Here is a 22,897-nt window from a genome sequence, read left to right on the forward strand (position 1 = left end):
CCACATGTTTAAGTTTATATTATTGATAATATGTCTGTATTTTGAAAGAAAGATGCTGTAATGGAGATATCTTTTTACAAGTGTACAACAAACCATCAATTTTATTTACTTACGATGAAGGAAATAAATCGACTAAATTTTAACTGTTTCCAAATTCCATACTAAGAGAAAAACTCACTAACCGCTAACCGTGTCAGTGTCACAACATTACTCAACTTCTGTCATTCATTCATTCAGGTGATCAGAAGTAACAGTCCATCGTTTTTATGGAAAAATTAAAACATAAAAGATAAAAATTTGCTCATAAGTTATACCATATCATTCCAGTGTTTACTCAATTAAATATACTCAGTGCAATGAGGTCACCATTAGCAGTTATCAAAAAGTAAACTTCGTTTGTCCATGACAAACAATCTATGTAGGATTCTGTGAATTAGTAGTTAGTGTTTAAGAGTTGTTGTAACGACAAAGTCGTGTAAGAAGGCCCTAAGATGAAGTTCGCTGAGCACTTAAGTGCACACATTACGCCCGAGTGGCGTAAACAATATATAAACTATGAGGTACGTGTCGTAGTATTTTTATTATTGATAAAGATGTATCATTATTTATAGTGATCTACTAAACTGTCTACCCACTTTTAAGATCTTTAAAACTTTGAGGCCCTATGTTTGATATCTTAGCTGTTAATTTACAGTCTTATTATATGAAAAATTAAAAACTTATTTTGGTTATGGTATTGTTTTTTTTAAATGCAGCGAGACAAGTGTATCTGGATAATAAGAAGGTCAAGGGAACAAAAATAAATTCTTTGCCCTTGACTGAAATACAAACAATAGAAAACAGTTTTCACCTAGTTGGAAAATTATTTGATATTGATTTCTAAACTTAATAATAAAGTGAAACAAACCTATTTGTCAGATAAGGGCAATCAAAAGAATGAGAGATATGTTGTTTGGAAGTAATTCAAATTAAATTTATAGTGAACTAAATGATAACTACAGATGATTTATGTGTTTGTTGTTTATTTACTCGCATTTAGGCACTGTTCTAGAAATAATATCATTCCATAAGTACTTAGAACTGAACATAACAGTTGCCAAAAGTATAAAATAATGATATTTCTGTTTCTATCGTAAATTTTAAAGGATGAAGGGTAAAAATTTATGGGTGGTGCACCCACATCCAGTAGCTTTATCTACTTCTGTTTGGAAGGTGTCACAGCCATGGCTCACCGTGCCAAATCTCATTAAATTCGGTTGCATGATTCTCTAAATGTTAACATATTTTTATTTGATTGAGTTCGATTACATTTTTTCCCACACTAATAAATTGATAACCACAGGGCAGAATTCAATCTCTGGTGGACATACATAAAACAAACTCACAGCTCTCCTCCTCCAATAGCCTTAAATGTATGTTCTGTCTATCAGGAAAATACTTCCTCAGTAATAATATTAGTAGGATGTCATGGTAGTATTAACATTTAGATACATTAAAAATCCTTGCCACCTGGCAAAGCACACACAGAAGTGGAGGAATAATGTATTTATAGCCTTTTTATTCATGTCCGAATAAAAAGGCTATAAATAAATAAATAAAAAAACTTTAAGAATCATCTGAAATAATTTTATGTGTAGCTCAAATAAACTGTGAAGGCTGAGTTTGTAGTAATTATCACCCAATGTCAAATAGATGGTAATTGTCATAAATATTTGAATAGCAGACATTTTCATAAAGCATGGTCCATTCATTGACTAATATGCTGACTCAAAATGACGCTGCTAATCTTTTAACTTGTCAGTTAGAGTAACGTCATTATTCAGTAGTTAAAAACGATTTTCTGTACTAAAATGAAAATTAGTATTCTCAAATATTATAGAAATATGTTTATCATAGTGTCACTACCAAGCTTTTTTCATCCCAATTCTTAGGTTTAATTCCAGGTCAAGCCTGGTAAAGTATTATAATATTAAAATAAATATTACTGTTTGAAAATATGATGATGGGATGTAATTACGTTAGTTTGTTGTCACTATATCACACTTAGAGCTAAATTAACTATAGTCAGGTATAAAATCTAGGCTACTTTTTATTGTGATAACACATGCAAAGCAGCAGGCTTGCATAAATGAGAACCTATTGACATAAAAAACTATTTATTTATCAACAGGAAATGAAGGCTATGTTATATACAGCCGTGGAGGAAGCGCCGTCGGCTGAGAATGTGGAGCCCGAAGTACTGTCGCGACATTTCGCCAACTTCGATGAAACATTCTTCCATTATTGTGATCAGGAACTTAAGAAAATCAACACGTTCTACTCAGGTACGTATGTTACGTAGTTTCACTAAAACATCAAAACAATTGGACCAGAAAAGTGAAAAAGGTTGACCAGGGCTCCGGTTTAAAGCAGGTGTAGGAATAGGTAGTAAGAGTCTGACACTCCCTGTCGCCTCAATCGGGCGGGAGAAGTCATTGAATGATTTCTCCCCTCAAAAATTGTGTGTCCAATTCAATGCCTTGGTCAAACGCTACATGAGTGGCAAACCTACTTACATTATGTTTCACTTTTTTTTCAGAAAAACTCGCTGAAGCAACGCGAAAATTCGCAACACTGCAAAGCGAATTGAAATCACATTTCGAGACAATAAAGCCTAAAGGAAGCGGGGATAACAAAAAGGCTATACCGAGGCGGAAAGTGCAGGAGTTAAAATTGGCATTCAGCGAATTCTATCTAAGCTTGATACTCCTACAGAACTACCAAAATTTGAATTATACTGGCTTCAGAAAAATATTGAAGAAACACGATAAGGTTAGTTTAGTTTGATAATGTTTCTTATCTATTTGTATTTAGGTAGATTATCCTGTGTACACGGTGACCAGAGCCGGGTGATATCATTATCTCTTACTAATATTTACATCTTCATAATTTTACGGTGGCTCGCGTTGTTTGTCGTAAGAATCCATTGAGTCACCGAGTTATTTATAGTTACCTCATGTTATGTTTACTTGCCTTTTGGTCATCAATTCGCATCAAAAATATACAAGGTGTTTGGTCCATGCGCCAAACAACCTGTTTATCTTCCAATAATAATTGTAAGCATAACCACAAAGTTGATAGTACGTCAGCTGGACAACAGGCTGCCAGTTCGACTCCTGTACATTAAAATTATTTGTCTGATCCACAAATTATGGTCCTGGATGTGTGATAGTTATGTGGATTTGTATATAAAATATATCCGCAACAGGAGACGCACATCCTGGCGTACGTGACTCTGTGTTAATTAAAAATCAACATAGTATACATTTGCCATAGTTATATTTTTGCATTTGCCATAGCAATAGTTCTCGAAGTATCTTGTAATCGAAATTGCTACGAATCTTACACACTTCTTTGCTTCATTAACAGTCGTCTTTTCATGCATGCTCGTCGGTTTGTATATTATTATAAAACTACATGAACTATAAAATCTTGAGATTTATTTCTGTGGTTTTCCTCAACGTTTTGTTCGAATAGGTACAGCTATAGTTAGTTTGATGGCGGTTACTCACACAGACTTTATTACTGTCTTACCTATTGCTAATTTACTTCGTAATATTTCGTTTAATATTTATGCATGTAAATTTTCATTTACATCTTAACACGTGTTTGTCAGAAAATCTGCATCTTCTATTACTCTATTAGTGACTGTTCCGAGCGCCGATAATCGCGAGATTTTTTCCTGTAGTACCTCGGTTTTTCTCACTGCGCAATTATGGTCCAGAAGGTTTAGTTTAACTTAATTTACGAGTATATAGAATAGAATCAGGCTTTACTTTGCGAAAATCCATGCTACACTAACAGTAAGATACATTTTTAGGTTCAATTCCGCTGTAGGTGTATTTTCAGCGTGCGTTGTGTAGCACCACCCTCCCGCCAGGAAATAAATGCTCACGCAGCAGAGGTGCGACACAAAAACTTACATACGACACGCAACATTACACTTGAACCACACTCGACACGCTGAATTAAAACTAAAAATGTATCTTATTGTTAGTGTTACTTTATGAAGCCTAAATATACAACCGCTCCTCATATTGGAATTTATTAGTATGCGTAGAGTCAGAAGCTTGACTTTGCGCTAGATCAGATAACTTCAGGTTTTTGCCAAAGCAACATTTTACATAAAGCTTTGAAGTAATAATAAATATGTAGGACTAGTAATGGACCGTAGTATATAGTACCATAGTATGGACCCAGGTACGTCCTAAAACTGCGACCAGCCACCGAGGAATGGGCAGCAGCATTCTCAAAAATATATCGGTGATCTAACTGCGAACCCCAAGCCGCCAAGCATGGGGATTATGACAACCCCCAAAAAGGGGGACGCCTTTGTTCATCAGTGGACGTCTTCCCGCTAATGATGATGATGAAGACTAGTAATTAAACAAGTATCGAACTAATGATCAGTTTTCCACAGTTACTAAACGTGAGTAACGGCGCGCAATGGCGGGCGGAACATGTCGAAACGTCACATTTCTACACCAACAAGGATATAGACAGATTAATAAGCGATACAGAAGCCACAGTCACTAACGATCTGGAAGGTGGTGACAGACAGAAGGCTATGAAGAAGCTAAGAGTACCACCGCTAGGAGAACAGCAGAGTCCGTGGACCACCTTCAAAGTTGGGCTGTTCTCCGGGTCTTTTATTGTCCTGTTCATCACTGTGGTGTTATCTGGTAAGTCTGTTTTTGTGTTTATGCTGTAGCTTTTGTCGTTCACTTTTTCCATCTGCAGGCTAGGCTTTCTATCCGGAGCTGCAGACAACATCACAGGCTCCGGTTTAAAGCAGGAGAAGGAACGGGGTGGTTTTTAGTTAGTAAGAGTCAGATTCTCCCAATCGCCCCACAAAAAAATCTCCCCCCAAAAATGTGTAGACTTGCTACAATATCGAAAATGTCTGTATTATTATTACACTATTTAGGCATCTACGTTTTATCGTTTTAAACCAATAAATATTTAACGTCCAATGGTGTGATACTAGCTAATTCAGTATTGGAAGAAGAACGAGAGTTTCACGTCAGAGCCATCTGGTGGGCAAAAATACGGTAGGCATCGCTAGAATAGTGTTGGTACCTACATCGTTTAGACCGCAACCACGAACTGTCGTCTTCGGAAATTATTGATCTTACATTTACGTAGATTGGTATTGGTTTTACCAGATTTCACCTACGTTTGTTACCTTGTTACAGTTTTCCCTAGGTCAGTAGTGTTCACTTGATGTTAGTCACGCTGTATAAGATTTGTCATGACCAAGGCTTAGAGATCAAAGTTTTAAAAAGTTCACATTACCAGAGATGATGGAAACTATCGTTTTCTCTTTCTTCTCCTCTAATCACATCTTCTGATTTGTTTCGTTGCGGGATCCAAGACAGTCATTCATTTCCCTGGGACGCGCCGGACTTCAGTGTTCCGGTGTTTTCATGGTTGTATCTACTGTACCTGGTGGTGATCCTGGCTTACTGGAGTTACAGCGGTATGGGAGGGGGGGGGGGGGGGGCTTGTGCCATCAAAAAAAAAATTACCAGAGAGTGCTGTCCTATAGCCGTTTAGAAATAAAAGCGTAACATAATTCGTAAATACTGAACCTCTACCATGAGTTCAAGGCAATGGTATTTATCGATAGTCGATACAAAAAATTTACGTCTTCGCTATCGAGTATCGACAAAAACTATTGTTGTAAACTCATGGTAAAGGTACTGATACCGGAATTCACCGTTTGGTTAGAACTGCGATTTAATATTATCGCATTGATAACATTTACACTTGAAAGTACGAATCTTGATTGTGTTCAATGTTTGAAGACTATCTGGAACTTATCTATAAGATACCTATCTAATGAATAGTTGCAAGAATGGTTTTGGTTCCCATTATTATGACTAACGTTGATATCTTTATTTATTTATTAATAAAGGTTTACCAACAGCTTCTGTATAAAGAATATTAAGTGCAGTAAATACATATCAGTTTTGGACTTATACAGTCGCCAATTATAGGTTAACCAACATTTAATATTAAGTGATAACTTAAAACTAAGAGAAAAATCTTTAGGAGATATATAGGGTATAAACGGAACGCTCCCGAACGCTGCAAACAGGCGTAATAAACATACATATTACCTATATAACCTATGGACATTTTACTATATATACAGTCCCCCAACTACAGCCCGATCCTTCCATTCGCGTATGCTTTAGGTATGGCATAAATCTATGACATATAATACGAATATAAAAAAAATATTAATAACTTTTATAGAAGGATTTACCCAACCTTGAAAACATGGTGTAACATATTTAATGTGCTTTACCCACGCACTTTTGTGGTATTAAAGGCTGTAATTAATAATATGTAGACACCAGAGCCGGACTAAACCAACAGAGCGCCCTAGGCAAGTACCTCACTGGCGCCCCTAATTTTATTAGCGCCGCCGTCACTCTATGGGCACGCGCGTCTATCCTGGCGCCCCTTTGGGCCTCTAGCCAAATGCCACTTGCTTTTTTATGGTATAAGCCGGTAAAGGAGCAGACGAATCATCTGATGGTAAGCAATCGTCGCCACCCATGGACACCCGAAACACCAGAGGGGGTTAGGAATTTAAGGGTTGTTGGGGAATTGGGAAGGGGAGTAATTGGGTCTCCGGTAACCTCACTCACACAACGAAACAACGTAAGTGTTGTTTCACGTCGGTTTTCTGTGAGGCCGTGGTATCACTCCGGTCGAGTCGGTCCATTCCTGCCAAAGCATGGCTCTCCCACACCAAATGTTTTTCTACTGTACAAGTAGACAAGCGTTAAATGGCCCTTGGATACAGGTCCTGGCGCTAGCTTACATTGCCTTACGAATACGCCTCTGGTAGACACGTTAAACAATCAGCAATAAAACCATAAAATGTACTCAAGTACAATTTATTGGCACAATCTAAGTACCTACTCTCTGTTATCTCATGATTCTGTAATATTTTCCAAAGAGATCATATTACAATCCTTGTGGAAACATTGCGTGTTATCGTTTACTGACCATCTTGTTCTATGCAAATTTTCAGATAAAGGTGGACTTACTTGGATATTGTTATCGGAGCTAAATATAAAGTTTTATTGATATTGGGTTGTTGTTCTTTCAGATTAGTGGGGTTTCTATCGTGTATTGCAATTTGCGGTTAGATTTTTGCAGTTTTTATGAAATACTTAGGTACAGTTAAATCGGCATAGCTTGTGAATTGAATTTTGCTATTTTTAAATGCCGTAGGTATTTTTGCAATCGTCGAATCAATTAACGGCGAATTTTTTAAGTTGTACTTGCTTCTGCCAGCGAACGGTCAACAGTCGCATTTATAATATTAGTACATTTATAATATTAGTAAAATATTTTTTGAGAAATCCTTTCTCATTGCTTGCCTGCCCTAACATACATAACTAGTTATTATCTTTTCAACATTTTGCCTATTGAGTTATAAGTTACTGAAGGACTTTATATCATCATCATATCAGCCATAAGACGTCCACAGAAAATATTCATAAGCTTTCCAAAATACATACGATTTTATAAAACACTAGCTTCTGCCAGCGGCTTCGACCGCGTTCCCGTTAGATAAAAAGTAGCCTATGTGTTATACCAGACCATAATCTACGCCTGTTCCAAAGAACCATGCCCATTTTTGCCCCAGAAACGCCCAGATAAAGTAAATTACAAGATTGAGGTAATAAATAAAAATTAGAATTAAATTGTTAATTTTAAGTCCTAAGAAGCATCTCGTCATCTCGATCCCTTCAGCCGTTTTGACGTGAAAGAGTAACAAACATCCATACTCACATATTATCACATTTATAATATTATCAAATATAATTTTGTTCCAGCACTATTCCACGAAGGTGGTACAGAAAATTTCAAGACTGCCTTCAGACTGTACCGCGGTCCATTCCTATTAGTCGAGTTTATATTTTTGATTGGAATAAACGTATACGGATGGAGATCTTCAGGTGTGAACCATGTTCTAATCTTCGAGTTGGACCCAAGAAACCACCTTTCGGAGCAACATTTGATGGAATTAGCCGCCATATTTGGAGTTATATGGGCCTTAAGTATATTAAGTTTTATATACAGTGCGAGTCTAAGCATACCACCGTTTGTCAACCCACTGGCTCTGGTCATCATAATGCTGGCGTTCCTCATGAATCCTTTGAAGGTCTTCCGGCATGAAGCTAGATTCTGGTTTTTGAGGATATGTGTGAGTATATTTTTTATAGTAATTATCGTGAGACACACTAAATTAACTATAAATCACAGTAGCGTGTCGCCGCGTCTGCGCGCGCTGCTCATGATAAGTCCCTCTGTGACTCGAAACTAGTAGAGCTTTTCTCAAATAATCTACGTGAGTAAACTGTGATTTTTAGTTTATTTAGCGTGTAAAATAAATATTTTTCTTTTCTTCTATAACTGTAGTGATTGATTTATGTTAGTTTCTGAAATATTAATAATCAATCCAAAATACTTCTGTTTCTGTATCAACTTACTTATTTATTAGATAATGAACCTTAATCTCATTGTTACAGGGTCGTATATTAGCTGCGCCGTTCATGCCAGTGTTGTTCGCGGATTTCTGGCTAGCTGACCAATGGAACTCATTCGCTGCGGCCTTCCTAGACTTCCATTACCTTATCGCCTTCTATACGACTGGTAGCGACTGGTTTAATGTTAACGGTAAGTTATACATAAAGAGAGACTTAATTAATCATGTTTAACGGCTTATGTTTGTTTGGCGAGGTAACTCGAATAATGTGAGCCCTTAGTGTGGGTCGAAACTAGTCGAGCCACCTCGATAAATAGTCACGTGTGTAGGTAAGCCGTTAAAATTGATAAAACTCACTTTTTATACTTGACTAATGTGCTTATCGACAGTTTTTATTGGTATAAGTCAGTAAACGAACAGACAGATCACTTGATGGACCTAAGCAATCATAGACACCCGAAACACCTGACTCCCGTAACGTAACACAACGCAAGCGTTGTTTCACGTCGGTTTTCTGTGAGGGCGTGGTACAACTTCGTCGAGCCAGCCTTATCCTGCCGAAGCATGAACTATAGGCATTGTAGTTTAGAGATCCCAGTTTATTAGGTTTAAAATTGTCTTGGAAGTAAGATGATTCAAGAGAAAATGCTAGTGTAAGGCAACGTTTTATTTAAACAAAAAGAAACCTTACGTTCAAACACTTAAACAACACTTTCCATCAACAGCGTCGTTCGAGCGGACACAGTGGTTCATTATCACCCGGGCGCTAGTGAACGTGGTGCCAGCTTGGACGCGGTTCTTCCAATGCCTGCGTCGATACAGGGACAGTAGGGAGGCGTTCCCCCACCTGGTCAATGCTGGGAAGTACTCCACTACGTTCTTCGTAGTACTGTTTGCAACGCTGCGCACTTTGTATAGCGGTAAGTTACATTTATTTAATGAAAACATCATTCATTATCTTCTATATACAGAAAACTAGCATCTGCCATCACCCAAGTTAGCACACAGCTTGCCTGTGTACCGAATTTTATCGAAATCCGTTTCAACGTGAATAACGGATAAACATACAAACAAACAAAGTTTTGTTTTGTTAGTCTCGCTAAAACTCGAAAACAGCTGGACCAATTTGGCTAATGTTCCAGGAAAATTGTAAAGATGAAAAAAATTTTAACGGGGTCGGCTAGTAAGAAGATGCAATCTTTTTTCATATTCATAATGTCTTCTCATTATCATCAGAAGTTATGAGTTATTCGCTATCTATGAAATCGCATCTTAAGATTTAGGATTCTCTTAAACCAAATATGTACATAATTCAACATACTGTCCCATTTGCAGGTAAATACACGAACCCGTACGACAACCCGTTCCTGTACGCGTGGTTCGCGTGCCAGCTGGTGTCCTCGCTGTACACGTACACCTGGGACGTCAAGATGGACTGGGGACTCTTCAGCTGCGGACCCAACGCTGAGAACAAGTTCCTCAGGGAGGAAATTGTTTATAGTCCTGGGGTAAGTAAACGTTAAGTGTGGGAGATCCATGCTTCGGCACGAGTGGACCGGCTCGACCGGAATGATACCTCAGCCTTACAGAAAACTAATGTTAAATAACGCTTGCATTGTGTTCCGTTGTGTGAGCGAGGTTACCGGAGTCCTAATTACCCCCTCTCCCAATCTTTCCAATCCCCGATTCCCTTACCCTTAAATTCCTAACCCCCAAAGGCCGGCAACGCATTTGTTACGCCTCTGGTGTTTCGGGTATCTATGGGCGGCGGCGATTGCTTACCATCAGGTGATCCGTCTGCTCTTTTACCGGCTTATACCATAGACCTGCAATACCAGGTAAGGCGTGCACTGCCAGTCTTTTGGGGATTTTGAATTTAGACATTCGGGATTGGACCTCCGGTAACACTCACCTCACATTACTCAAGCGTTGTTTCACACCAGTTTTCTGTAAGACTGTCGTGCCAGTCCCGTCGAACCAGCCAATTCGTGGCGAAGTATGGTTCATCCAAGATATAAATAACATAATATTATACCTAATGCGCTCTAAGAAGGTGCGGCTGACAGATGCCAGTATGACGTTGACGTCTCTCTTTAGGGATGGACATTAGAAAAATCTTTTTTTATCGCTATCGATACTCGCAGCATACATTTAATTCTCTTGAATTTTTTTATTAAATGTGTGTGTTATTTAGTTGTGCAGTCTAACTACGTGTATATACTTGTCAAAATAAATATTTTATGACCGAGCCCTGAGGTGTTTCAGAGTTACAGTTTTACAGAACCGTGAAGAAAACAAGGATATATTAGTTTGTATATGTTAGATTAAGTACCACCACGCATTATCAATGGCGCCGGAAATGTCTAGAAAAATGCCTACTACATATTTCTGCTTAGATAATGTCACTGTGGTTTGGGCAGAGAGAGCCGCGTCTACAGTGGATTTACCCACATAATTAAAGGTTTTTTAAGAATGATAATTGAACGACGCACGATTTTCGTTTTTTATTCTAAAAAAACATCGACTACCTATCCATCGTAGCCGTACATCCCATCACTAAACACGACTATGGCTTTACGTTATACGCATAACACTTTACTTTATTTTTCATTTCATTAGATTTTAATTGAATACTAGAACATTCCGGTTGGTTTTAATTTAATTAACTACGCATCCGAATGATTTAACATAATACGAATGTGATACAGCTAAAATATTAAGGCATAATTTTTAAATCGCAGCAACTTTCAAGAGTGATACGAAACGTTACTGAATCTGTCAGCCGCACCTTCTTAGAGCGCATTAGGTATAGTATAGCATTTATATCTATGTTCCTAAACAACATCAACAGCCTATATATAAATGGCCACTGCTAACCTCTTCTCACACAGAGAAGGTGTGAGCATTAGCCACGATGCTTGCTCAATGCGGGTTGGTTCTCCTAAACAACTTGACCAATTTCAATGTTATTTCAGTTCTACTACTTCGCGATAGTGGAGGATTTCGTGCTGCGCTTCATATGGACCGTGTCGTTCGTGTTGACTGAGAACAACGTCGTCAGCGGCGAGACTATGACATCTATCTTGGCGCCGCTTGAAGTTTTCAGGTAAGATTTTTTGATAGTTCAAAATTGACTGCATAGTTTACGCGAGAAGACTGGCTATTGTGCGACGTATCACGGATTTGATTCTCAAATTAATAATATTGTTTCGCGTTATTATAAATGTATTAGAGTTGTAATTTATAAACGCTCTCATGATACAACAGAAAATAATAGTGTGGAGCAACTTCAAAAAATAATAATACTGTCATCTTATCGTATTCCACGCATTCTGCCAAGCATGGGGATAATGGGAAATGATATTGACCCAGTTTATGGCAATAGGCTCAGCCCCTATTACATGGGATTTATGACACAAATGGTGAAAAGTGCGTGTACATTGCACAGTGGCATTACGTGCCGCAATGTGCACCTCTGCCTACCCCTTTGGGCATAAATGGCGTGACGTTACGACGTTAAGCTACATTAAATATTAATGTTCTCGGGTTCGATTTCTAGATCTTAGTGTTATTTAAATTATGTAATAAATATGTATGACAACACAAGTCATTTGAAATAACATCTCTATCTAACTTTTTGTGGAATAAATATCGTAACATTGTATTTACATTGCAGACGGTTCATATGGAACTTCTTCCGTCTGGAGAACGAGCACCTGAACAACTGTGGTAAATTCAGAGCCGTGCGCGACATCTCCGTCGCCCCGCTCGACTCGTCCGACCAGGCTGATATTATACGCATGATGGACCATCCCGACGGAGTTATTAATAGGTTAGTAATATCATCGTCGTCCACTGCAAGATACATGATACATGAAGCGAATACAAAGAAATGTCATAACTGGATTTCCCTTTAACATAATGCGTGACACTTTACGGTGAGCGCGCGACGTTACAAACCACGTCCCTCTCTATTTTTCCAATATATCTTTAATTTATGAGCCTATATACACCTTTTTATAATATCGTTGGGCAGGGCCGATCTGTACTTGCTTCATGGTATATATCATATACATTTATCCTTACTCTTCCCGTGTGTGTCGTAAGAGTCGACAAAGATCCCGCCCAGGGATCACTGGGTGGCGGACTTGGATGGCTCGGTGACCATCATCTCGTCGGCCGCCGCCGGTACCCCGACTCTCGAGAGTGCTCGAAGAGGCCGGGGTTGTGTCGCAGCACGGTTCGGAGAGATCGCTGTGGTGGGCGTGTATTTCTCTCCGAACCGAACTCTCGCCGAGTTCCACAACTCCCTCAGGGAGTTGGTTGACGTCGTCGTCGGGTTCCGTTCCCTCCCCGTGCTTGTCCTCGGGGACTTTAATGCCAAGAATTTGGCTTGGGGTTCCCGGATCACTGACACACGGGGTAGGATGGTGGAAGACTGGGCTCTGGAGACAGGCCTAGTCGTCCTGAACCGGGGTTCTGTCCCCACGTGTGTGCGGATGCAGGGTGAATCGGTTGTGGACATTTCGTTCGCGAGCCCCGCTCTGTCACCGCGTGTCGTCGACTGGTGTGTCATGGAGGAGGTGGAGACATATTCCGATCACCGGTACATCCGGTTCGATGTTTCCGCTGAGTCCGCGGACCCACCGGTCAGACAGGCCCCATGTGGCCCGCGTTGGGCGCTGAGGCAACTGGACCGGGAGCTATTCCTGGAAGCCGCCATCGTGCAGGCCTGGGTGATACCACCGGACAGGCCTGCCGACATTAACGAGGAGGCACGGTGGCTCCAGGACGCCATGTACAGGATTTGTGACGTGGCGATGCCCCGGGTCCGTCCAGGACAGCGGAAGCGCCAGATGTACTGGTGGTCGCAAGAGCTGGCTGCTCTGCGCAGTGCGTGTGTTGCTGCGCGACGCCAGTACACTAGGCACCGCAGGCTTCGTATCCGTCCACCGGACGCGGAAGCTAGAGAGGCGGAGTTATATGAGGGGTACAAGGCGGCGAAAGACGCCCTAAAAACGGAAATCCGGCGGGCCAAAAACCAGGCCCGCCAGGAGATGCTGGAGACTCTGGACAGAGACCCGTGGGGACGCCCTTACCTAATGGTGCGTGACAAGCTCCGCACACAGGCTCCCCCGCTGACACAGAGTCTCCGGCCAGAGGTTGTAGAGGAGGTGGTCGCCACCTTGTTCCCCCAATCACAGAGGGGCTACATCCCTCCGTGCATGACTCCGCTCCCTGCGGTGCCCGATGCGGGCCACAGCGACGACGACGATGACACAACACCAGAAGTGACCGAGGCAGAGCTGAGAGTGGCGGTGCGCCGGATGGGCGTGAAGAACACCGCCCCGGGACCCGACGGATTGCCTGGCAAGGCGTGGGTCCTGGCTTCGGAGACTCTCAGGCCTCGACTAATTGGTCTCTTCAGCGCATGTTTGGAGAGGGGCCAGTTCCCGCTATCATGGAAGGCGGGTAAACTGGTCCTTGTGAAGAAGCCGGGGCGCCCTGCGGACTCTCCGTCCGCGTACCGGCCCATCGTGCTACTCGACGAGGTGGGAAAACTGTTTGAAAGAATAATTTCAAACCGCCTCGTCGCGCACCTGACGGGAATAGGGCCGGACCTCGCGGACGGCCAGTTCGGCTTCCGCAGACGGCACTCCACGGTGGACGCCATCATGCTCGTGAGGGACCTTACGACGGGGTCTGCAGTGTCCAGGGGTAAGGTCGTCGTGGCGGTGTCTTTGGACATCGCCAACGCCTTCAACTCTCTGCCCTGGAGCTGCATTTTGGAGGCACTACGGTATCATCGGGTGCCTACCTATCTCCGTCGTATAGTCGAGGCTTATCTGACGGACAGATCCGTCATCTACCCCGGTCACCGAGGTGAGTGGAACCGGCGAGAGATGTCGCGCGGTGTTCCACAGGGATCGGTCCTGGGACCGCTCCTGTGGAACATAGGCTACGACTGGGTGCTGCGCACCGACCTCCCGAGCGGCGTCAGCGTGGTTTGCTACGCTGACGATACGCTAGTACTAGCACACGGGAGGTCGCACCAGGTGGCGGCCGACTTGATGACGAGAGCGGTTGCGATAGTCGTTGCAAGGATCCGGCAGCTGGGACTCGAGGTGGCACTTCATAAGTCCGAGGCCATGTGTTTTTATGGCCGCGGGAATGCGCCACCTCCGGGTGGGTTCCAGATCATGGCAGGAGGGGTTTCCATCGGCATCGAGGTGACGATGAAGTACCTGGGACTCGTCCTCGACAGTCGGTGGAAATTCGAGGAACATTTCCGACGTTTGGCTCCCAAGTTGGAACGAACGGGGGCTGCTCTAAAGCGGCTCCTACCCAACCTCGGGGGACCAAACGCCTCCTGCCGGAGGTTGTACGCGGGGATTGTGCGGTCCATGGCCCTCTATGGGGCCCCGGTGTGGGCACCAAATTTAAGGCGACGACCAGCTCGCGCGCTGGTTTCATCCCAGAGGGTCATGGCCATTCGGATGATCCGTGGGTACCGCACGATCTCCGGGGAGGCGGCTAACCTCCTTGCCGGATTACCGCCGTGGGATCTGGAGGCGAAAGTTCTCGCGGACGTATATAGGTTACGTGCGGAGGCGCATCGCCGGGGCGAAACTCCGCTGCCGCGTCAGATCAGTGCGTGGCGGGATGAGCTCCGGCGGGATCTCATGGCGGAATGGAAGCAACGACTGTCGCAACCGAGGGCTGGGCTCGCTGTTATAGCAGCGGTAAGTCCCCTCTTTGAGGAGTGGCTAGAGAGGCGTCACGGCGTCCTCACCTACCGCCTGACGCAGGTGCTTACCGGACACGGAAGTTTCGGTAGGTACCTGTTTCGGATTCGGCGGGAGGAAACGCCCGGGTGTCGGCATTGCGTGGATCACCCGGAGGACACGGTGGAGCATACAGTAGCGGTGTGCCCTGCATGGGCTGAGCACCGCCGTGTCCTCAGGGATGTGATCAGCGACGGTGACCTCTCGCGTCCGGCTTTGGTTCAGGCCATGGTGCGGAGCGAGGGGGAATGGGACGCCGTCTCCTCCTTCTGCGAAGCAGTCATGCTAGCTAAGGAGGAGGCGGAGCGCGTGAGGGAACGATCCTCCTCACGCCCCAGCCGTCGCAGAAGACACTCCGGGCGTCGGGGATCGCGTGACGATCTCCGGCCACCGTAAGTGCGGGTCTGCGGACGGCGAGCAAGGGTAGCTCGCCGCCCGACCACAACCAGACCCGTGCGTACGGCGCGTCGCGTTCCGCGCGCGCCTCAAAGAGCCAGACCACCACAGATGGGGCCCAGTTGGGCTGATGCCTGATCCGGAGCTGCGGACAACGTAAAAGGTTACCGGGGCTCCGGCTCAAAGCAGGAGAAGGAACGGGGTGGTTTTTAGTCAGTAAGAGTCTGACACTCCCTCCCGCCTCACCCAAGGCGGGAGAAGTCATTGGATGATTTTCCCCCCTCAAAAAAAAAAAAAAAAAAAAAAAGAGTCGACAAAGACACTATACGCTGCGCAAACATTAAGAAAAACTATTGAGATTAATTAAAATATCGAAATTAATTTTTATTCTCGGGGTATACACTACCTACGTACAAAATCGTGCATATATATAACTTAAAATAATCTTATATCTATTCCAGATTTGCTAAAAACAAGAAAAATACAAAAAAGACAAAGGAGGGTGATCGTAAGCCTCTGCTGAAGAAGGAATCGATACAAGACATGCAACTGGAACTCGACTTGTCCTCCAAAATGCTGTAACTGACTGTGATACCCGTACTTATACTTTAGATATTATTGTTATAGTATTATACGAAATATATTTATAGCCAATTCTTATAATTTACAGTGGTTTTTTTCATGATCTCACGAAGATTCTTGATAGATGATGATGGCAATGACTTCCCCGCATCTAGCCTAAAGCCTGGCCAAGATTTTAACAGGCAACCTATTTTTTTATCATTTGTAATAAACTAAATCACTTATCGAGTAATTTTTATTTATTGATTAGATCGGTAAAGTTCTATGTTCTAACATCACATGTTTTATTGTATTGGAAAGTATAAATATTTTTTTGAGTTACCAGTCGCTTCGACTTTGCCCCACATTAGAAATTTCTCCTGTGTCGTGGGTGCGTTTACAAACATACAAGTTCACATACACATGACACCCAGACCCGAAACAACAATTTATAGATAACACAAAGAGTTGCTCCGTGCGGGAATCGAACCCGCTACACGTTGCGCGGCAGCCAGTTGCCCAGCCACCGCACCAACCGTTTTATAAGGCGACAACACGCGACTCATGTCGGACGTGAAACGTAGTCGTGCGAATTAGCGAAACTTTGCCTGACATATATCTATCCACTTCGTCTACAGGTTAACCGAGCGATATTGCACGATATTGCCAGACATGTCGATAGAAGAACAAGTAAAACAAAATCATTTATATAATAGTTAGTGCATTTTATTTCATAACTCAAGTAGACATATAAACAGTTGGACATTAGCTCCGCGTTCTAACACTAGCGATTAGAAAAGCTATTTAAATTAATATATATCACAAGTGAACTTAAATATATTAATAATGCGTTTACAATACTAGTTCATGCTCGCGGTTTCACCCACAAATGCGTTGATGATGAGGGGCATATAAATATCTTATTAATAGTAGTCTACTTTCATATATTATCTTATCGTTGAGAAGTATTATGTATAATATGGCAATATGTATTTGAAAAATCGTTGTTTTAAGGATATTCTAGGGTAGGGTTTGTAGGCTTTCTCTTAAAACCAATTTCAATGTCAATGCAATTTCAAGAGAATCTCAAAAATTATCCAATGTAAAAACTATACAACCCCAATCGTAGCTGTTAAAATAACATTCAGAGTACGGAATAAAAATCCAAACTTAATACCATTTAGTTCAATCAATATCCACGCAATACGGATACTCTGGACACTAGTGCATCGCAATAGCAATCGAATTAGATTAAATTGGGAGTGTCTGTTTATAATATTGAAATTACCGCTTTTTACTAATACCTACGAAACATACATACAAATTAATATTGTTTGCAATTTGCGTCTGTCTGCCTGTTCCGGCCAATCTCTGAAATGGCTGGACGGATTTTGATGACAATTGTATTAGTTAGTAACTTAGGCCATTTTTATTTTAGAAAATTACAAGAAAATATTCTATGCTGACGACGAAGTTGCGCAAAAAATTGTATTATTTTATTTTGGAATTATTATTTAGCCACAAAATCAGTAATCCACGCAAGCGAAGCCGCGGGCACCAGCTAGTATTACGTATTATGAATACGTTAGTTGTTTTGAAAACAACATTATTTGTAGCATGTTTAAAATTGATGGCAACTATGATAATAACAAACGAAATGAGAAACTTAAATAAAATCACGGCTAATTTACTCACGTACATTAATGGAGAAAAGCTCTACTAGTTTCAAGTCACAGAGGGACTCTTCATTATGAACAGCATGCGCAGATGCTGTGACGTCGCGCAGCTCTACTTAGAAATGAAAACCTCGTATTTTTGGAAGTCGGTTAAAATATTAAAAGTACAAAGACGTTATTACGCTTTTCGTTTCGCGTTGGTTATAAATATATTACTTTAAATTCGTTAACAATAACAGTGCACGGTAAAAAATGCGTCAACAAGCCATTTTCAAACGCATACACATTAATTTCTTGAAAAAAAGCCAATTTGTACCATTTATTCGAAATTTATCAGATTCATACAACAATATAATATCAAGCTAAACCAAAATTGTCACCTAACAATATTCCTTTACGTAAAATTTTTAACTTCATTTATGTAGTATAATATCTGGTGGTTTATCGTCTGTCTGTATATAGGATGACTGGTAATTAGTGCGCGAAATTATGTTGCTTTTTATTGTGACAAAAATAAAACTATAGGTACAAAAAAGTTTCTTTGTGAAAGTTGTTTGTAATCACGATTACAATCACGTGTTTAAATATCGGTCACTAATTATCAGTCACCCTATATTAGTATTGAATTGGACTATTTTGGACGACATTACAATATTAATTGGGGCATTTCGTTAAAAGAAACAAGTTTTCGTACCTCCTCAACATCAATCTCTATCTCTGATTCAATAGAATGTTTACATCAACTTAGGTACGTAAAATCTTTACATACGTAAGTAATAATTTGTGTGAGACCAGTAGATTAATTAATAAATCATTAAAAATCCCTGAAATAATGCGAGCTAATACCCACAATGAAAGTACTAACCACCGCACTTGGAGTCAATAAGGTATAGTTTAAGTAATCATTTAATCGCAGTACGGCACTAAGTTTCATATAAAACACTACCCCCTAAACAGCTAGGGCTAAAATTCTCCCAAACAGAATATAATTTAAAATCTCTCAGTGACAAAATGAACTCTATAAACATGACAATAAAATTACAATTAGTTGTAAACCTCTCGTACGGACGTACAAACATAATTACATACATACAATCAACAATTATTTACATTGTTCTAAGGCAATTGTCAATCCGTGGCGGCTTGGAGTGGCAGCCTTCTCTTATCTTGTCTCCGACACTTGGTACATGTCTGTGGATACGAAATTGTATTATTTTATTATTAATACCTTTGATGGTCTAGTAATGGACAAAATCGATGGTTCAGTAATTAGTCTGGGAAGAGAATCTTATTGAATATTTCGATTATTTTAAATCTGGATGCTTAGTACGAGTTTGCCTTACGATTAAAGTAATCAAAACCCGAGTGCGTTCAGCGCTCTGATTGGTTTGGTACCTTTAGTACGAGTTTACTTTATGTTGAACGAAAACGAAATGAGAGCGTGTTCGGCAATCTGATTGGTTGGTTCATTCGAACCGGCCAATGATATATAAGGGTACTGATTGTTGGCTCTAGGAGGAAGAGATAATTGGGCCCCATAACTCACACAGCGGAATATGACACAAACCTTGATTATGCAAGCCCGTGGTATCGCTTTGGTGAAGCCAGCCTATTTGTTGATTACTTGTTTATAAACATAATATTAATTTACACAATTCCCACATACCTATGAACACAACCGCCGTAGTATTAAGACCTGAGTGCCTCTAACCGTGACGCCATCTCATCCAGTTCACTCTCGGTGGTCTCTGGCACGACGTCCTCCTCCTTGCTGGTGGAAGGAGCGCCCACGGCGGTGGGGGGCGCCGGCGCCTCGCCCAACTTGCCTTGTGTTAGCTCCCATAATACCTGGAAATCGCATAGAAGAATATTAATAATTAATACTTTTACACTTGCCCATTAATATTAATTAAACAACTGAATCGATTTTGATCGGTTTTCGTTGATTTAGAATAGATTTTGGAAAATATTGGCAGACCAAAGTTGTGAGCAAGAGTTTTTTTTTATTCTGTGCAAAACATTAGTTGTTTGAGTGGTTAGACTGTCACTGATAATGAAGCCCTCTAAGAATTCATATTAAAATCCTAGAGATAGAAAACCCATGGTAAATAATTCTCATAACATTTCAAAATTCCTTATAGAGTTTTTTTATGGAATAGGGGGCAAACAAGCAGTTGGGTCACCTGATGGTAAGCTATCAGCGCAGCCCATAGACACCCGCAACACCAGAGGAGACAGGCGCGTAGCAGGCCTTTGACTTACTATAAAACTACACATGGGTCATTTTAAATCTAAATCTAGCCTAAAAGTCAGCATGTACCTTATCAACTTCACTCTGCGCCGCCTCCTCCATTTCCTCCTCGTCCTCCATGCCTGACATGGTCTCATCCAGCATCTCCTCAATGATGCCAGCCTTCATCATCTCCTTGCTCATCTCCTGCATGGTGGCCGCTATCTCCGGGAGACGGACCAGTGTTTGCATCGCTTGCATTACCTGCTCAAGTTATAAAATCAGTTTATAACATAACATTACATTTTTAACCGACTTTATAAAATAAAGGAGATTCTCTGTTTGACTTGTATGTGTATGTATGTTTGTGCGCGATTATCTCCCGTTCGGCTGAATAGATTTTGATGCTGTTTTCCAGTATAGTATTTTTTAGACGGAGAATGTTTTAGGTATATTAACCGACTCAAAAATGGAGGTGAAGATGAGAAAGAAAATAGAAACGATTCCCTTTTAAACAAAAATTTATCTTAATGTAATGAGGTTTGAAGTAAGTAGTTAATTAACAGCATAATTATCCGCATTAACAGTAATGAAGTGTTAATATAAATGTAGCATGTTGAAACATACCTCAGTTGACCTCTGCAATGACCCAGCAACTCTTAATGTGGCTGGAAACAAAACAGATCTGTTATACAATACTGTAACATAGTTCTATGAAATGTAAAGAGAAAGATACAATATTTAAATATTATATACGAAGGATATGGGAATTATAGGAGAAGCTTTTCATGAAAGTAAAACTATAGTAGTTGCACCAAAAAAGGCCAGATTGATACACACTCATGACACTACCATAGTATCGCACGAAACTAGTTGCCCACTCACATTAAACTTTTATATTTTACTTATTCTTTTCAATGATTGTACAGCAGGATGATTGTTTAACAGGACGACTGATAGAAGATAGTTAGTGGTCTATAGATTTTAAGTAAACCAGTACCAAAAATAAATGATTCGGCTAGTAACTATCATTACAAAAATATATTTACCTAATTGATTTTTCATCTGCATTTGCACAGAATTGAGATGTGCTTTGGTTGTATATATTTTACTGATAGCCTTCCGAGATCTAATGATCTCTTTAGCCAGTATTGTGCACACTTGTTTGTCATTCTTGGCTGCAGCTTCCTTTAGAGATCTTTTAATCTTATCCTCTTCTCTTTGTATACCTATAACACAAAATTTTAAGTTTATACTTTTTAAATAGGATTATTTATTTATAGTATTCATTATCATCATCATATCAGTCACAAGACTTCCACTACTGAACATAGGCCTCTCCAAAATGACTTCCAGATAGACCGGTTGGACGCATCCTGAATTAATATTACTACATTTATAGTATCATTATATATTTTAGTAAATCAAATACTTCTAATAGTTAGTACTCAGATCACAGAAGAAAATCACACTAATATTATAAATGTGAAAGTTTTGTTTGGATGTTTATCCATGTCCAAGCCGCTGGCAGAAGCTAGTACAATATACATATGAAGGTAATATTTTGATTCACTAAAACATTGCCCAAAACAAGATTTTCAATCTCCACCTGTTAATCACACCTGCACAAAATATGCAATTACCTATTCATTGTTTTGTGCGGGAATCGAACCCCCGACATGTTTCGGCACCAATCACCCAGCTAAAACCCGAACAGTGCAGTCAAATAAACAAAAACCAGCCTATAATTAATTTAAAAACCACAGATGATTTAATTTAAATTAGTTTTAATCAAATTCATAATTAAAAAACAGTCGTTCAGTTACTTTAAAGATTCTTGTACTATAGTAGGCCATGACTAAAATATGACCTTGACTCAAAACATTTCATTAAACAAGTATTTGGCATTCCTATCGCGAAGTTCAGGTTATGTTTTAAGACTTTATAACTCACTTTATAAGGTTTCTATTTAATAATAGGCGTTGTACTTACTTCTAATTTGTCTATCCAAGTTATATCCTTCTTTCCGTATCTTATGTGACCACTCGTTTACCTAAAATAATAGTGATATTTTTAGAAAAAGAAACTCCTGTTATGTTTTTAAGATTGACACGTTACACATTTAATACACGTACCATTTCTTTAGGATTCCTTTCAGGAGATTTTCCAAAAAGACCCATTTTGCACAGTTATAATATAACAATTACCTATTTATTTTTTAATTTGGAAATTATTATCAATGAATTTGTTTTGACAGAAAATAGGCAAACATTTGACAGGAGATGACTTCATCTATTACGTTTCGTTTTTTGTTTCTTAATACGTCCAAAATTATAATTATATGTAAAGACCGCTGTACAAACGATTAGTAATAATCACCAGAACACATTAATTGTTAAAAATTAATATTGTTTGAGTAAATGAAATAAAATAATTGAAAACATTTGTTTGGTAATTTGATGTTAATGTCTTTTTCATTAATGCGTGAAATGAAAAGTAAAACGTTGCTTTTGAAATTACGCAGAAAAGCAGAATCTACAATCCGCAGCTCGTTTCGATTTCTGTATGTTTTGTGAACTTTTTACGTTTATTTTATGCTTATTAACATATTAAAATAATACCAAAATACTTTCGTTTCTAATTTACATCTATTTGAAATAATCTCAAGATTATTTCAAAGGTCAAAAGTTAGACAACA

At 40.3% G+C, this 22,897-nt stretch overlaps 2 protein-coding genes across 2 annotated transcripts; one reads left to right on the plus strand and one right to left on the minus strand.

The window, feature by feature from the left end:
- The first annotated feature begins 214 nt into the window (after positions 1-214).
- LOC118270571 (xenotropic and polytropic retrovirus receptor 1) lies at positions 215-16,399 on the plus strand. The gene is made up of 11 exons (XM_035586193.2): positions 215-560; positions 2,171-2,324; positions 2,579-2,811; positions 4,460-4,721; positions 7,899-8,269; positions 8,595-8,742; positions 9,277-9,471; positions 9,887-10,059; positions 11,527-11,657; positions 12,228-12,383; positions 16,194-16,399. The coding sequence occupies exons 1-11, from the start codon at positions 492-494 to the stop codon at positions 16,312-16,314; spliced, it is 2,013 nt and encodes a 670-aa protein (XP_035442086.1). The 5' UTR covers positions 215-491; the 3' UTR covers positions 16,315-16,399.
- A 598-nt stretch (positions 16,400-16,997) lies between these two features.
- On the minus strand, positions 16,998-22,499 carry LOC118270602 (charged multivesicular body protein 3). The gene is made up of 7 exons (XM_035586283.2): positions 22,335-22,499; positions 22,192-22,252; positions 21,249-21,428; positions 20,827-20,867; positions 20,290-20,463; positions 19,636-19,817; positions 16,998-19,160 (listed from the first exon to the last, which is right to left on the minus strand). Exons 1-6 carry the CDS (start codon positions 22,377-22,379, stop codon positions 19,659-19,661), a joined length of 660 nt encoding a protein of 219 aa, XP_035442176.1. The 5' UTR covers positions 22,380-22,499; the 3' UTR covers positions 16,998-19,160; positions 19,636-19,658.
- Positions 22,500-22,897: the final 398 nt, after the last annotated feature.

This window comes from Spodoptera frugiperda, chromosome 13 (genome assembly GCF_023101765.2).
Source record: "Spodoptera frugiperda isolate SF20-4 chromosome 13, AGI-APGP_CSIRO_Sfru_2.0, whole genome shotgun sequence".
In the NCBI taxonomy this organism is placed as follows: domain Eukaryota; kingdom Metazoa; phylum Arthropoda; class Insecta; order Lepidoptera; family Noctuidae; genus Spodoptera; species Spodoptera frugiperda.

Excerpts from the sequence above, each read along its gene's own strand:
- LOC118270571 (XM_035586193.2), top strand. The coding sequence starts at position 492 with ATGAAGTTCGCTGAGCACTTAAGTGCACACATTACGCCCGAGTGGCGT. Across the intron at positions 561-2,170 it reads AACAATATATAAACTATGAG|GAAATGAAGGCTATGTTATA; the intron begins GTACGTGTCGTA and ends ATTTATCAACAG. Across the intron at positions 8,743-9,276 it reads CGACTGGTTTAATGTTAACG|CGTCGTTCGAGCGGACACAG; the intron begins GTAAGTTATACA and ends TTCCATCAACAG.
- LOC118270602 (XM_035586283.2), bottom strand. The coding sequence starts at position 22,379 with ATGGGTCTTTTTGGAAAATCTCCTGAAAGGAATCCTAAAGAAATG. Across the intron at positions 20,868-21,248 it reads GCAGATGAAAAATCAATTAG|CCACATTAAGAGTTGCTGGG; the intron begins GTAAATATATTT and ends TTTTGTTTCCAG. Across the intron at positions 19,818-20,289 it reads CGCAGAGTGAAGTTGATAAG|GTATTATGGGAGCTAACACA; the intron begins GTACATGCTGAC and ends TGCGATTTCCAG.